The sequence below is a fragment of the Populus trichocarpa genome, chromosome 1, assembly GCF_000002775.5.
Source record: "Populus trichocarpa isolate Nisqually-1 chromosome 1, P.trichocarpa_v4.1, whole genome shotgun sequence".
NCBI lineage: Eukaryota > Viridiplantae > Streptophyta > Magnoliopsida > Malpighiales > Salicaceae > Populus > Populus trichocarpa.
Genome location: NC_037285.2, coordinates 28,472,475 through 28,488,207, shown reverse-complemented (window position 1 = coordinate 28,488,207; position 15,733 = coordinate 28,472,475). Strand labels below are relative to the sequence as shown.

At 31.1% G+C, this 15,733-nt stretch overlaps 1 protein-coding gene, 1 long non-coding RNA gene and 1 other non-coding gene across 5 annotated transcripts in view; 1 reads left to right on the top strand and 2 right to left on the bottom strand.

Moving 5' to 3' along the window:
* The window catches only part of LOC127905308 (uncharacterized), a 30,708-nt gene extending 21,934 nt beyond the window's left edge, over positions 1-8,774 (bottom strand). Inside the window, exon 1 of the long non-coding RNA XR_008059206.1 lies at positions 8,627-8,774. This is a non-coding gene — a long non-coding RNA (uncharacterized LOC127905308). The remainder of the gene's footprint in view (positions 1-8,626) is intronic.
* LOC7480097 (cucurbitadienol 11-hydroxylase) lies at positions 73-10,251 on the top strand. Of its 3 annotated transcripts, none has more exons than XM_052452794.1 (9): positions 73-354; positions 8,031-8,358; positions 8,455-8,604; positions 8,701-8,949; positions 9,059-9,148; positions 9,270-9,348; positions 9,438-9,544; positions 9,664-9,791; positions 9,929-10,251. In XM_052452794.1, exons 1-9 carry the CDS (start codon positions 155-157, stop codon positions 10,017-10,019), a joined length of 1,422 nt encoding a protein of 473 aa, XP_052308754.1. In that variant the 5' UTR covers positions 73-154; the 3' UTR covers positions 10,020-10,251. The 3 variants fall into 3 exon arrangements, with proteins under 3 accessions (XP_052308754.1, XP_052308753.1, XP_002299954.1); XM_052452793.1 differs by lacking the exons at positions 8,031-8,358; positions 8,455-8,604; positions 8,701-8,949; ... (3 more) ...; positions 9,664-9,791; positions 9,929-10,251 and adding exons at positions 479-809; positions 900-1,049; positions 1,146-1,394; ... (3 more) ...; positions 2,141-2,268; positions 2,388-2,730 and having other exon boundaries at positions 113-354; XM_002299918.3 differs by lacking the exon at positions 73-354 and adding an exon at positions 7,601-7,903.
* Positions 10,252-14,921: 4,670 nt separating this feature from the next.
* On the bottom strand, positions 14,922-15,028 carry LOC112326323 (small nucleolar RNA R71). The gene has a single exon (XR_002979966.1). It is a non-coding gene; the product is annotated as a small nucleolar RNA R71 (small nucleolar RNA).
* Positions 15,029-15,733: the final 705 nt, after the last annotated feature.

The following is a 15,733-nucleotide window of genomic DNA, read 5'->3' as shown; positions in this document are numbered from 1 at the left end:
ACTTGGAGATGCTATTACCACGTAGCTGGAGTTGTATATAATGCTTTGTAGTCGCCCCATTCTTCATCCACCTCTTCATTAACATTCTCTCTTATCTTTCATTCTCTTGCTTACATCCATTAGCTCAAGAGAGAGAGAAAGATCAAGCAAAAAGATGTGGGCAATTGGATTGGTTGTTGTAGCATTGGTGGTGATATACTATACTCATATGATTTTCAAATGGAGAAGCCCAAAAATTGAAGGAGTTCTCCCTCCAGGTTCCATGGGCTGGCCCCTCATTGGAGAAACTCTCCAGTTCATCAGTCCTGGAAAATCTCTAGACCTTCATCCATTCGTCAAGAAAAGGATGCAAAAGTAATATGCTGGCTGCCATTGTTTGCGAGAGAAAAAAACAGAGCATCTTATTTCATAATTAAATCATATATACTTGCCTACTTTATTCCCTACTAACAAATTCATATTGATCTCCCTGTTTCAGGTATGGACCGATCTTTAAAACCAGCTTGGTTGGAAGGCCAATCATTGTGTCCACTGACTATGAAATGAACAAGTACATCTTGCAACACGAAGGAACCTTGGTTGAGCTATGGTATTTGGATTCCTTTGCCAAATTCTTCGCTCTCGAGGGTGAAACGAGGGTGAACGCTATCGGTACAGTTCACAAATACTTGAGAAGCATAACTTTGAACCACTTTGGTGTGGAGAGCCTTAAAGAATCATTGCTTCCTAAAATCGAAGACATGCTTCACACCAACTTGGCAAAGTGGGCTTCTCAGGGACCTGTTGACGTCAAACAAGTTATCTCTGTCGTGAGTGCACTTTTTATTTTCAGTAGACTGGTATTGATGAACATTTTCTCAGGTGTCTTCTTAACCCTACCCTGCCTTTTCTTGTTGTAGATGGTTTTCAATTTTACTGCAAACAAAATATTTGGTTATGATGCCGAGAACTCAAAAGAGAAGCTCAGTGAGAATTACACAAAGATCTTGAACAGTTTCATCTCCTTGCCTTTGAATATTCCTGGAACTTCGTTCCACAAGTGCATGCAGGTAAACAGAGGAGTCCCTGAACCTTGAGATTTGCTCATATTTGGTAGTCACTGCTCAGGAATGACCATTCAATAACATATCTTTCTATTGATTCAGGACCGAGAGAAGATGTTGAAAATGCTCAAGGATACACTGATGGAGAGGCTCAACGACCCATCAAAGCGTCGGGGAGATTTTCTTGATCAAGCCATTGATGATATGAAGACTGAGAAGTTCTTGACGGAGGATTTCATCCCCCAACTCATGTTCGGGATCTTGTTTGCCAGCTTTGAATCCATGTCAACCACCCTAACTCTTACATTCAAGTTTCTAACAGAGAACCCTCGAGTAGTTGAGGAATTGAGAGTACGTATACATACCCTAATAGCATCGAATTTTAAGCTTTCAATTTGAAGATGCCACCACTCTATTCACACCATGTCCCGCGCTAATTGTGTAATTTAATCGATCAGGCTGAGCATGAGGCAATTGTGAAGAAAAGGGAAAATCCAAACTCCCGCCTCACATGGGAGGAGTACCGATCAATGACTTTCACACAAATGGTTAGTCTCCACATTCTAAAGAATGTCCTTTTGTATTACAACTTTCCGATAACATCTCTTTCCCTTTTCCTTTTTTTTTTCTTTTTGCGGTAATAAGATAATCTTATGTTCTTATGAAATGTGACCAATCATTCACAGGTTGTCAACGAAACGCTTAGAATTTCCAACATCCCACCTGGTTTGTTCCGAAAGGCACTGAAAGATTTCCAAGTCAAAGGTACACTACCAATTCTTGATTTAAAATCTCTACGGTTTACTTCTTCGAAATTGTTCAATTTAATTGATCGATCGTCTGCGAAATTTCCAGGATACACTGTTCCAGCTGGTTGGACAGTAATGCTCGTTACCCCTGCTACTCAGTTGAACCCTGATACCTTCAAGGATCCAGTCACATTCAATCCATGGCGCTGGCAGGTGGGACTTTTTACTGTTACAAAACCTTAGGGTGGATTAAATTCGATTCACTGTCATCATCATCATATATGCGTGCCATTAATTCTTTCACGGCTGCTTTTTATTGATACATGTTGGTTTTTTAATTCTCTACAGGAACTTGACCAAGTTACCATCTCCAAGAATTTCATGCCATTTGGTGGCGGCACGAGACAATGTGCCGGGGCAGAGTACAGCAAACTGGTCTTGTCGACTTTTCTTCATATCCTGGTCACCAATTACAGGTAGAGATTTGTTTTTTTTCTCTTAATAGTCGCCATACTTGAACATTGGATACGGGAAATTTAATTTTATGCCATAATTAGTTGTATTAACTCTTTGAATAAATATTTTTAAATACCAGCTTTACGAAGATCAGGGGAGGAGACGTCTCTCGGACCCCTATCATTTCATTCGGTGATGGTATCCATATTAAGTTTACAGCCAGAGCATAAATGAAGAAGCTTTCCTTTGTGCTTTCTCACCGGAAAGAGGATATATAGACCGTACCTGGTTTGGTTTATGAAAGTTTGGAGTTTCAGATCTCTTCAGCAGTGGAGCGATTGAGTTGTAGGGTGGTTCCAAGACAATAAGTGTAATGGTTACAACAGCAATTTGTAATATTTTTTTTTTAAAATACAGAGATCGTCCTTTGTTTTATTTTATTCCTTTAATAATCAATGGACACCTTCCCATGTGTTTCTCCATGTCAATTATCAAAACAAACTTGTTTTTTTTTTTTACACTGTTATTTAAGTTTGCTGTATCAGACATTCAGATTCGCCAGGGAAAAAAAACAAAGAAACAGAAAACAAAATAAAAAATATCAGATGATCGACGTCTCCATCGTCTATCGAGCAAGCTAGTTATGGGCCCCACATTACTTTGCTTGAATAACTCTCTAGTCTTGCTTATTTTCAAGACAATCCAAGAGATTGGGTTAGCGTTTATGGAGATATATCCACTTGCTTATATTTTTTTATTATTTTATAATTTTATATCATTATTGTTTAAAAAACAAAATGATTTTATGATTATTTTCAATTTTTTTCTGATCTTAGTCTTATTATTTAGGATACGAGTTTTGCAAATTTTTTAGTTAAAAGTTTTTTTTTTAAATAATTGTTTTGGATTTAACTTTTGCAGATTTTTTATTTTATTTTATATAGATAAGTTTTGTTTTCTAAAAATATTTTTTATTTTTATTTTGAAATAATAACCTAATTAAAAATTTTAAAAAAAATTTAGCCTCTCGTGAATATATTTAAGGCAAATAATATGATTTTTTACATGTATATAAAAAAAGAGGAAGAAAAACAATTGATGCCTATTTTAATCGACCACTTGTTTTCATTATTGCTTTTTTTATACGACGTCGGGTGCAATCCATTGCTTTAAAATATAGCAGCTGAGGATTTCATCCATCGATGCCAGACATTTTCTTGTTCTATTCTAAACCAAGTCCACACTGGCTGTTTTGAAAGGGGTTAAAGTGTGTTTGGTATTGTTGTAGCTGTTGTGGTTGTGGTTTGAAAAAAGTTGTTTTATAAAAAGTACTTTTAATTAAGGTTGGTTTGAAAAAATAGGTGTTTGGTTAAAACTGTGGTTGAAATTGAGGTTGAATAAAAAGTAGTTTAATGTGTTTGGTTAAAAATGCTTTTGAAATTAAAGTTATAAAATAATTTTAAAAAATATATATTAAAATTGATGATTTTTAATTTAAATATTGTATATTTAACTATTACTATTACTTCATGAAATAAATAATACTTTATATAAAATATTTTTTATTATGCCATTAAACCATCTACAATTCCATTACGTACAAAATTCATTCGACAAGAACTACAGTTTCTATAATTTTTTGAGCGTGCAATAAAATTAGATAAAATATTATCATGAATAAAATTAATTTGATATTACAGTACGAGTGAATTTAATTCGCTCTATACTAGTTTTTCAGGAAAAAAAATATTGTTTACATAACAATGTAAAACTAGTTTTTTAAAAATATATATATACAAAAACTATACACACAATAAATAAATAAATAAAAAATAATCACCCGAACAGTGCAATTCACTTGCACTGTTGACAGTGCAAGTGAATTGCACTGTTCGCGACAGTGCAAGTGAATTGCACTGTTTGCGTGCACAGTGCAAGTGAATTGCATTGTGCACGCGAATACAAAATTTTAAAAAGCAGCCTGGAGCTGCTTCGTCAATGTCGCGTTCAAAACGTGAATTGGCATGGGTCCCACCGGTTATTTTTAGCTTTTTGATATTACCAAACATTATATTTGCTGTGGTTGCTTCGAACGCAGAAGCAACCACGCAAACAAACGGCCTCTTAGTGTTAAATAAAAATTTAAAAATAAAAAATATATTATTTTGATTATTTAAAGCCTATTTTACATGTTCCAACGATGGTGATATATAAAAAACCATTTTATTATTTCATTTACAAAAATGCTATATATATATATATATATATATATATATATATATATTAACAAAACTCAAAAACTTGTGAGGAAAGCACGGTAACTTTCCTCACAAAACACTATAGATTGCTATAGAGTTTCCTCACAAAACACTATAGTTTTATTTTATTTTATGATTTTTTTCAAAATTATCTTTATCGATTTTATTTTATTAATATTGAGCTGGTTCAGAATTTAGCTTTATAGTTTTTTTCTTTAAAACACTGTGGATTGCTACAGTGTTTCTCCACAAGGTTTTTTTATGATTTTTTTTTAAATTATTTTTGTCCATTTTTTTTTAATAATGAACTGGTTGAAAATTACAGTTGTAGCTTTCTTCACAAAACATTGTGAATTGCTATAGTGTTTCCCTACATGGTTTTTTTATGATATTTTTTATTTCTTTTTTATTTTTTTTTAATTATTTTTTTCAAAATTATCTGTCAATTTTACTTTTTTAATATTGAGTTGGTTGAGAATTTAACTATGTAGTTTTTTTCTTTAAAACATTGTGGATTACTACGGTGTTTTTTCCCATGGGGTTTTTTTAATGATTTTTTTTTAAATTATCTTTTTTTATTCTAATATTTTAATAATAAGCTGGTTGAGAATTACAACTGTAGCTTTTCTCAGAAAACACTGTGAATTACTACAGTATTTCCCTACATGGTTTTTGTTTGTTTTTTATTTTGTTTATTTTGTTTTATGATTTATTTATTTTTAATGATTTTTTTAAAATTATCTTTATCGATTTTAATATTTTAATAATGAGCTGGTTGAGAATTACAATTGTAGCTTTCCTCACAAAATACTGTGGATTGCTACAGTGTTTCCCTACATGGTTTTTTTTGTTTTTTATTTTGTTGATTCTTTTTTATGATTTTTTTTGTTTTTTTAATGATTTTTTCCAAAATTGTCTTTGTCGATTTTAATTTTTTAATATTGAGGTTGTTGAGAATTTAACTTTGTAGTTTTTTTTCTTTGAAACACTGTGGATTATTACAGTGTTTTTCCACATGAATTTTTTTTAATAATTTTTTCCAAAATTATCTTTGTAGATTTTCATATTTTAATAATGAGCTGGTTGAAAATTATAAATGTAGCTTTCCTCACAAAACATTGTAGATTGCTACGGTGTTTCCCTACATGGTTTTTATTTTTTTTGTTTTTTATGATATTTTTTTATTTTGTTTTTTCTTTGTTTTATGATTTTTTTTTAATGCTTTTTTACAAAATTAACTTTATTGATTTTATTTTTTTAATATTGAGCAAGTTGAGAATTTAGGTTTGTAGTTTTTTTCTTTAAAACACTGTGGATTGCTACAGTGTTTCCCTACATTTTTTTTTTAATAATTTTTTTCAAAATTATCTTCGTCGATTTTATTTTTTTAATAATGAGTTGGTTGAGAATTACAACTGTAGCTTTCCCCACAAAACATTATGGATTGCTACAGTGTTTCCCTATATGTTTTTTATTTTATTTTTTTTTTGTTTTGTTTTTTATGATTTGTTTTGTTTTTTTTTTTGTTTTTTTTAATGATTTTTTCCAAAAAAACTTTTTGTTGATTTTTTTTTAATATTGAGTTGGTTGAGAATTTAGATTTGTAATTTTTTTCTTTAAAACACTGTGGATTACTACAATGTTTTCCTATATGTTTTTTTAATGATTGTTTCAAAAATTATCTTTATCGATTTTAATCATGAGCTGGTTGAGAATTACAACGGTAGATTTCCTCACAAAACACTGTGGATTGCTATAGTGTTTCTCTACATGTTTTTTTTTTTTATGATATGTGTTTTTATTTTGCTTCTTTTTTTCCATGATTTTTTTTGTTTTTTTAATGATTTTTATCAAAATTATCTTTGTCGAATTTATTTTTTTAATACTAAGCTTGTAGAGAATTTAGCTTTGTAGTTTTTTTTTTCTTTAAAACACTATAGATTGCTACAGTGTTTTTCCACATGGTTTTTATTTAATGACCTTTTTTAAAATTATTTTTGTCGATTTTATTTTTTTAATATTGAGCTGGTTGAGAATTACAACTGTAGCTTTCCTCACAAAACACTGTGGATTGCTACAGTGTTTTCTATATGATTTTTTTTTGTTCTTTTGTTTTTTTTAATTATTTTTTCAACAATTATCTTTGTCGATTTTATTTTTTTAATATTGAGCTGGTTGAGAAAGCTTTGTAGTTTTTTTCTTTAAAACACTTTGGATTGCTACAGTGTTTCCCCACACGGATTTTTTTTAATTATTTTCTCAAAATTGTCTGTCAATTTTATTTTTTTGATATCTATGGATTGCTACAATGTTTCCCTACATGAGTTTTTTTTCTTTTATTTTTTTTTCTTTTGATTTTTTTCAAAATTGTATTTGTCAATTTTATTTTTTTAATATTGAGTTGGTTGAGAATTTAGCTTTATAATTTTTTTGTTTTTATTAACAGAAAAGTTAAATCATGTAGCATAAAGCTAAATCATGTGGGGAAAACACTGTAATTTTCTTCACAAAATACCGTGAATTGCTACTACTCATTCTATTTAGCCTTTAAGTTTTTTATCACCAACACAATATTTTTTTCCTCGTGGAATATTGGATCCATCACACTTTCAATTTCTATTATTTATCTAGCGCTGGTTCATAATTTTAACATCATCAAGCATATTTGCTTCATAAGCCCGCCACAGCACGCGGGTATGCCATCTACTATATGTGTGTGTGTGTCTATCTTGTAAAAGTATTATTAAATACTATTCATAGATTTAGCAAGTTCACCTGAATCAACTTAAGTTATCTTTCTATTCTTTTTTTAATTAATTTTTTTTATTTTTTATTTTTTATTTTAATATTGGATTAATTGAGAATCGTCTAGATTATTTTTATACCCGTCAAGCCAACCAAGTCAATTATTAAAATAATTGTGTATTAAATATATTAAAATATAATTGGTTTTTATAAATGTCTTTTTCTCATTGGAATATGCATTAAAAAAAAAAAAAAACTATACCTATTCTATTAAAAACTATATTCCAAATTGGCTTTTGTAAATAGTATTTGACCTGGAGATGCTGGAGTTGTATATAATGCTTTGTAGTCGCCCCATTCTTCATCCACCGCTTCATTAACATTCTCTCTTATCTTTCATTCTCTTGCTTACATCCTTTAGCTCAAGAGGGAGAGAAAGATCAAGCAAAAAGATGTTGGCAATTGGATTGGTTGTTGTAGCATTGGTGGTGATATACTATACTCACCTGCTTTTCAAATGGAGAAGCCCAAAAATTGAAGGAGTTCTCCCTCCAGGATCCATGGGCTGGCCCCTCATTGGAGAAACTCTCCAGTTCATCATTCCTGGAAAATCTCTAGACCTTCATCCATTCGTCAAGAAAAGGATGCAAAAGTAATATGCTGGCTACCATAGTTTGCGAGAGAGAAAAAAAACAGAGCATCTTATTTCATAATTAAATCATATATACTTGCCTGCTTTATTCCCTACTAACATATTCATATTGATCTCCCTGTTTCAGGTATGGACCGATCTTTAAAACCAGCTTGGTTGGAAGGCCAATCATTGTGTCCACTGACTATGAAATGAACAAGTACATCTTGCAACACGAAGGAACCTTGGTTGAGCTATGGTATTTGGATTCCTTTGCCAAATTCTTCGCTCTTGAGGGTGAAACGAGGGTGAACGCAATCGGTACAGTTCACAAATACTTGAGAAGCATAACTTTGAACCACTTTGGTGTTGAGAGCCTTAAATCACTGCTTCCTAAAATCGAAGACATGCTTCACACCAACTTGGCAAAGTGGCCTTCTCAGGGACCTGTTGACGTCAAACAAGTTATCTCTGTCGTGAGTGCACTATTTATTTTCAGTGCTTGATACGCTGTATTGATGAACATTTTCTCACGTGTCTTCTTAACCCTAACCTGCCTTTTCTTGCTGTAGATGGTTTTCAATTTTACTGCAAACAAAATATTTGGTTATGATGCCGAGAACTCAAAAGAGAAGCTCAGTGAGAATTACACGAAGATCTTGAACAGTTTCATCTCCTTGCCTTTGAATATTCCTGGAACTTCGTTCCACAAGTGCATGCAGGTAAACAGAGGAGTCCCTGAACCTTGAGATTTGCTCATATTTGGTAATCACTGCTCAGGAATGACCATTCAATAACATATCTTTCTATTGATTCAGGACCGAGAGAAGATGTTGAAAATGCTCAAGGATACACTGATGGAGAGGCTCAACGACCCATCAAAGCGTCGGGGAGATTTTCTTGATCAAGCCATTGATGATATGAAGACTGAGAAGTTCTTGACTGTGGATTTCATCCCCCAACAAATGTTCGGGATCTTGTTTGCCAGCTTTGAATCCATGTCAACCACCCTAACTCTTACATTCAAGTTTCTTACAGAGAACCCTCGAGTAGTTGAGGAATTGAGAGTACGTATACATACCCTAATAGCATCTAATTTTAAGCTTTCAATTTGAAGATGCCACCGCTCTCTATTCACACCATGTCCCGCGCTAATTGTGTAATTTAATCGATCAGGCTGAGCATGAGGCAATTGTGAAGAAAAGGGAAAATCCAAACTCCGGCCTCACATGGGATGAGTACCGAGCAATGACTTTCACACAAATGGTTAGTCTCCATATTCTTAAATTAATATGGTCCTCTTGTCTTTAATAAAAACCGTGTTTTTCATTATTTTGTGGTAGATGACTTATATTCTTAATCACACGATGTTAATTATGATACACAGGTTGTCAATGAAACACTTAGAATCTCCAACATCCCACCTGGTTTATTCCGCAAGGCATTGAAAGATTTCCAGGTCAAAGGTATGCAGCTGCCAGTTCTTAACTCAGAAATCTCTTCGCTTTCTTTTTCCAAAATATTCATTTCAATTGATTCATTGAGAAATCTCCAGGATACACCGTCCCAGCTGGTTGGACAGTTATGCTTGTTACCCCCGCTATTCAGTTAAATCCTGATACATTCAAGGACCCAGTTACATTCAACCCATGGCGCTGGAAGGTACTGCTCCATTTCCCCAGTCAAACCTTAATATAGATTCAATTTACCATAACGTTAATAGAATCATGCTTTTATAACTGCTGAATTTTTCTTTTTATTGTTTCTGCAATGCTAAATAGGACCTTGATCAAGTTACTATTTCCAAGAATTTCATGCCATTTGGTGGGGGCACGAGACAATGTGCTGGGGCAGAATACAGCAAACTGGTCTTGTCCACTTTTCTGCATGTCCTGGTCACTAGTTACAGGTAGAGTTGATTTTTCTCTCACTCTCGTCCTCCTACTCATACTTGAACAGTGACAACATGGAAGTTAAATTGATGACAGCTTTTTTTGTTAACTCACTGGGGTTTTTTTTTTTGTTTTTTTCCTTTCTTAATGCCAGTTTTACCAAAGTCAAGGGAGGAGACGTCTCTCGGACCCCTATCATTTCATTTGGCGATGGCATCCATATTAAGTTCACTGCCAGGAATTGAAGAATTCTTTTCCCTTACCTGGAAGTGCATGCTCTTAATTACCTTCTCTTATGTGCAACTTTTATTTAAATAAAAATAATGATCCTCTCTAGTCAACGAAGGAGTCTCAAAAGTCACACCGTGAAGAGCACGCCGTTGAATCCTTCTCTCTTGTAAAATATTGTATGATATATGAACTTTCCTGTATAAGCTAAGTGTTCAAGCAAGGCAATAAAAAATCTATTTCCCTCCCGATCCAGCTTTTTCAGAAATGCAAGCTATGTTAACCAGAGCATGCAACATTCTCTGGCGTCTCTTTTACTTCACTGATATTTGATACCATTAATTAAAAATTGGCAAAGGACTATGGCTATGCCCGCAAGTCTTCTCCATATTCAAGTTCTTCCAAGCCGAGAGGGTCTAAAGTTATGTCCTTGATGTTTACATATATCATTCTTTAAAAAAAAAAACAAATCTTCTAAAGATATTTCCTTGATGAGAAAAATGAATGGATTGGTTTATTTTATTTTATTTTATTTGTTGTTGTTGTAGAAGACAGATATGGGTTTTGACTTCATTCAATAAATAAATCTACCATTAGATGGACGCCACACACAATGCAAGCTAAATGTTACAATCATTAAGATTTCATTTAAATTCAAGTTCTGTATAAATTCACTTAACTGCGTGCATTAGTTCTCCTGTTTTTGGATTTTGTAAAGTTCTCGTTTTAATTTTACATGAATATTAACGTTTTAACGTTCACACTCTTAGCTATATATAGCCCTTCCTACATTAATCACACGGTGGTAATTCTTATGCCTATAAAGAGTGGATACTAGATTATTTTTTTCTCGCGCTATACCGAGGAGCGGGTCAATAATTTTTTATGATATTTTTTTTACATTATTTTTTTTTTGTTTTATGATTTTTTTTTGTCTTTTTAATAATTTTTTTCAAAATTATCTTTTTTGATTTTATTTTTTTAATACTGAGCTAGTTGAGAATTTAACTTTATAGTTTTTTTAAAAAAAACACTATGGATTGCAATAGTGTTTCCCCACGTTGGTTTTTTTTATGATTTTTTCTAAAATTATCTTTATTTTTTTTTTTTAATAATGAGTTGGTTGAGAACTACAATTATAGCTTTCCTCACAAAACACAATGGATTGCTACAGTGTTTCCCTACAAGGATTTTTATTGTTTTATAATTTTTTTGTTTTTTTAATGATTTTTTTCAAAATTGTCTTTGTCGATTTTATTTTTTTAATATTGAGCTGGTTGAGAATTTAGCTTTGTAGTTTTTTTTCCTTAAAACACTTTGAATTGTTACAATGTTTCCCCACATGAGTTTTTTTTAATGATTTTTTTTCAAATTGTCTTTGTCGATTTTTTTTTTTTTAATATTGAGCGTGTTGAGAATTTAACTTTATAGTGTTTTTCTTTAAAACATTGTGGATTGTTAGAGTGTTTCCCACATGGTTTTTTTTAATGATTTTTTCCAACATTGTCTTTGTCGATTTGTTTTTTTTTAAATGAGCTGGTTCAGAATTACAATTGTAGTTTTCCTCACAAAACACTGTGGATTGCTACATTGTTTTCCTATATGGTTTTTTTTTTTTTTTTTTTTTTTAATGATATTTTTTTTATTTCATTTTTTTTGTTTTATGATTTTTTTGTTTTTTTTTTTTAATGATTTTTTCCAAAATTATCTTTGTCAATTTATTTTTTTAATATTGAACTGGTTGAGAATTTAGCTTTGTAGTTTTTTTCTTTAAAACACTTTGGATTGTTATATTGTTTCTTCATATGGGTTTTTTTTTAATGATTTTTTTCAAGATTGTCTTTGTCGATTTTTTTTTTTAATATTGAGCTTATTAAGAATTTAGCTTTGTAGTTTTTTTTCAAAACACTATGGATCACTAAAGTGTTTTCTCTCATGGTTTTTTTTAATGATTTTTTCTAAAATTATCTTTGTCGATTTTATTTTTTTAATAATGAGCTGGTTCAGAATTCCAAAAGTAGTTTTCCTAAAAAAACACTATGGATTGCTATGGTGTTTCCATGCATAGTTTTTTTTTTCTTTCTTCCCTTTCTTTTCTTTTTTTTTTTCTTTTATGATTTTTTTGTTATTTTTTTCACTTTTTTTAATGATTTTTTTCAAAATTATCTTTGTCGATTTTATTTTTTTAATATTGAGTTGGTTGAGAATTTAGCTTTGTAGTTTTGTTTCTTTAAAATAATATGGATTGCTACAGTGTTTCCCCACTTGAAATTTTTTAATGATTTTTTTCAAAATTGTCTTTGTCGATTTTATTTTTTTAATAATGAGCTGGTTGAGAATTACAACTGTAACTTTCCTCACAAAACAATGTGAATTGCTACAGTGTTTCCCTACATGACTTTTTTTTTTGTTTTTTTATGATATTTGTTTAATTCATTTTTTTTTTGTTTTATGATTTTTTTTGTTTTTTTAATGATTTTTTTCAAAATTGTCTTTGTCGATTTTATTTTTTAATATTGAGTTGGTTGACAATTTAGCTTTGTGGTTTTTTTCTTTAAAACACTATGAATTGCTACAGTGTTTCCCCACATGGTGTTTTTTTTAATGATTTTTTTTTCAAAATTGTCTATCAATTTATTTTTTCTAATAATGTACTGGTTGAAAATTACAACTGTAACTTTCCTCATAAAGCACTATGAATTGCTACAGTGTTTCCCCACATGGTGTTTTTTTTAATGATTTTTTTTTCAAAATTGTCTATCAATTTATTTTTTCTAATAATGTACTGGTTGAAAATTACAACTGTAACTTTCCTCATAAAGCACTATGAATTGCTACAGTCTCCCTATATGGTTTTTTTTTTATTATTTTAACATGTGGGGGAAGCACTGTAGCTTTCCTCACAAAATATTATGGATTGTTACAGTGTTTTCCACTTGTTTTTTTTATAATTTTTTTAATGATTTATTCTAAAATTATCTTTGTTGATTTTATTTTTTTAATAATGAGCTAGTTAAGAATTTAGCTTTGTAGTTTTTTCCTTTAAAACATTGTGGATTGCTACAGTGTTTCCCCCATATAGTTTTTATTTTTTTATGATTTTTTCCAAAATTATCGTTGTCAATTTTACTTTTTTAATAATGAGATGGTTGAGAATTATAACTATAACTTTCCTCACAAAACACAGTGGATTGCTACAGTATTTCTCTAAATGGTTTTTTTTTGTTTTTTTATGATATTTGTTTTTTGGTTTTTTTTTGTTTTTTTTCCAAAATTCTCTTTGTCGATTTTATATTTTTAATATTGAGCTGATTGAGAATTTAGCTTTGTGATTTTTTTTCTTTAAAACACTTTGGATTGCTACAGTGTTTCCCCACATGTTTTTTTTAAATGATTTTTTTTTTCAAAATTATTTTTGTCGATTATATTTTTTTTAATAATGTGCTGGTTGAGAATTACAACTGTAGCTTTTCTCACAAAACACTATGGATTGCTATAGTGTTTTCCTACTTGATTTGTTTTTGGATTTTTTTTGTTTTGTTTTTGTTTTTTGTTAACATGTGGAGAAAGCACTGTAGCTTTTCTCACAAAACACTATAGATTGTTATAGTGTTTCCCACTCGGTTTTTTTTTCATTTGTTTTTTTTTATGATTTTTTTGTTATTTTTAATGATTTTTTCCAAAATTATCTTTGTCGATTTTATTTTTTTAATAATGAGCTGATTGAGAATTTAGCTTTGTAGTTTTTTTTCTTTATAACACTGTGGATTGCAAAAGTGTTTCCCCACATGGTTTTTTTAATGATTTTTTCTAAAATTATCTTTTTTCGATTTTATTTTTTTGATATTAAACTGATTGAGAATTTAGCTTTGTTGTTTTTTTCTTTAAAACACCGTGGATTATTACAGTGTTTCCACACACGGTTTTTGTTTTTTTTAATGATTTTTTCTAAATTTATCTTTGTCAATTTTATTTTTTTTAATATTGAGCTAGTTGAGAATTTAACTATGTAGTTTTTTTCTTTAAAACTCTGTGGATTGCTACAGTGTTTTCCCACATGGTTTTAGTTTTTTTATGATTTTTTCCAAAATTATCTTTATCGATTTTATTTTTTTAATATTGAGCTGGTTGAGAATTTAGCTTTGATGTTTTTTTCTTTAAAACAATGTTGATTCCTATAGTGTTTCCCCATATGATTTTTGTTTTTTAATAAGTTTTTTGAAAATTATTTTTGTTAATTTTATTTTGTTAATATTGAGCTGATTGAGAATTACAACTATAGCTTCCTTCACAAAATACTGTGGATTTCTACAATATTTTCTTACATGGTTTTGTTTTTTTAGTTTTTTTAGTTTTGATTTTTTTATGATTTTTTCCACTTACCAAAGTTCAGCCAAAAACGATCTCATATGAGTGAGAGATGATTTTTCTAAGATGACAAATGAATTATGCCAGCAAACAGGTTTTGTTAAGAAACAAGTCCAAATTACATCCCGAAGCATTCAAACCAACATCCAAGTTTTTATTTCAGCAATTTAGCTCCTCTAAGTCAAATCTTGAAGATTTCATGCAAGGCTATTTCTTCTTTTTTTTGAAAAATAGTTATTGAAGTACTTAAATGTAAACATTGACAATAATGTCAACTTCGAGCTCAAATCTGGTTTTATACATTTACTGCCAATATTCAATGGACTTACCGGAGAAAATCCTCATACTCATCTCAAGCAATTCCACATGGTTTGTGTGGCATGAAACCGAACGGAGTTGACGAAGAACAGGTGAAGTTGAAAACTTTCCCTTTCTCTTTAAATGGGGCAGCAAAGGCATGGTTTTTCTCTATTGTCCCAGGTTCCATTGGAACATGGAATGACATGAAGAAGATTTTCCTTGAAAAATATTTCCCAACATCTCGAGTTGCCAACATAAGAAAAGAAATATGTGGGATTCAACAATCTCATGGGGAGACACTCTCCGAGTATTGGGAAAGATTTGAGCAACTGTGCATTCAATGCCCTCATCATCAGATACAGTTGCTCATTCAATATTTCTATGAAGGACTGATGCATACTGACCACAATATCATTGATGCAGCAAGTGGAGGGGCATTGGTAGATAAGACACCCAAGGCTGCACGCCAATTGATCTCAAATATGGCAGCCAACTAGAAACAATTTGGCACCCGTGGAGACTTCTCAAGCAAACAAGTAAGTGAGGTAAGTATTTCTAACCTTGAAAATAAAAATTAATGATCTCACTTCTCTTGTGCGTTCTTTGGCTTATGGAAATGTAAAGCAGGTGAAAGTTTGTAGCATATGCTCCTTATAAGGACATGCTTCGGATTTATGCCCAAAAATGCAAGAAGATAACATTGAACAAACTAATGCAATTGATGGAGCATTGGACACCCTCAGCGTAAGTATGTCTCTTTTCCAACACATACAATCCCGGATGGAGAGATCATCCCAACTTACGTTATGGGAACCCGCTTCAACAAAGCAATCCAGGCCGACAGTTCCATGAATTTCAGTCCCAACAAAATTATCAAGCAAGACAGCCCCCTACAGTCACAAATTCCAATGTTATGGGGTCATCGAGTGATGATCTTCATGAGATGATGAAAACCTTGGCTTCTAACACGGTGACCTTGCAAGTCTTTTCAACGGGAAACAAGGTCAAGCATTCACAACTTAGAGAAGCAAATGGGCAAGTAGCTTCAAGTGTAGGGAAATTT

Coding starts and splice junctions, on each gene's coding strand:
- LOC7480097 (XM_052452793.1), top strand. CDS start 155: ATGTGGGCAATTGGATTGGTTGTTGTAGCATTGGTGGTGATATACTAT. Junction 1,592..1,729: donor CAATGACTTTCACACAAATG/GTTAGTCTCCAC, acceptor AATCATTCACAG/GTTGTCAACGAAACGCTTAG. Junction 1,809..1,898: donor GAAAGATTTCCAAGTCAAAG/GTACACTACCAA, acceptor CGAAATTTCCAG/GATACACTGTTCCAGCTGGT.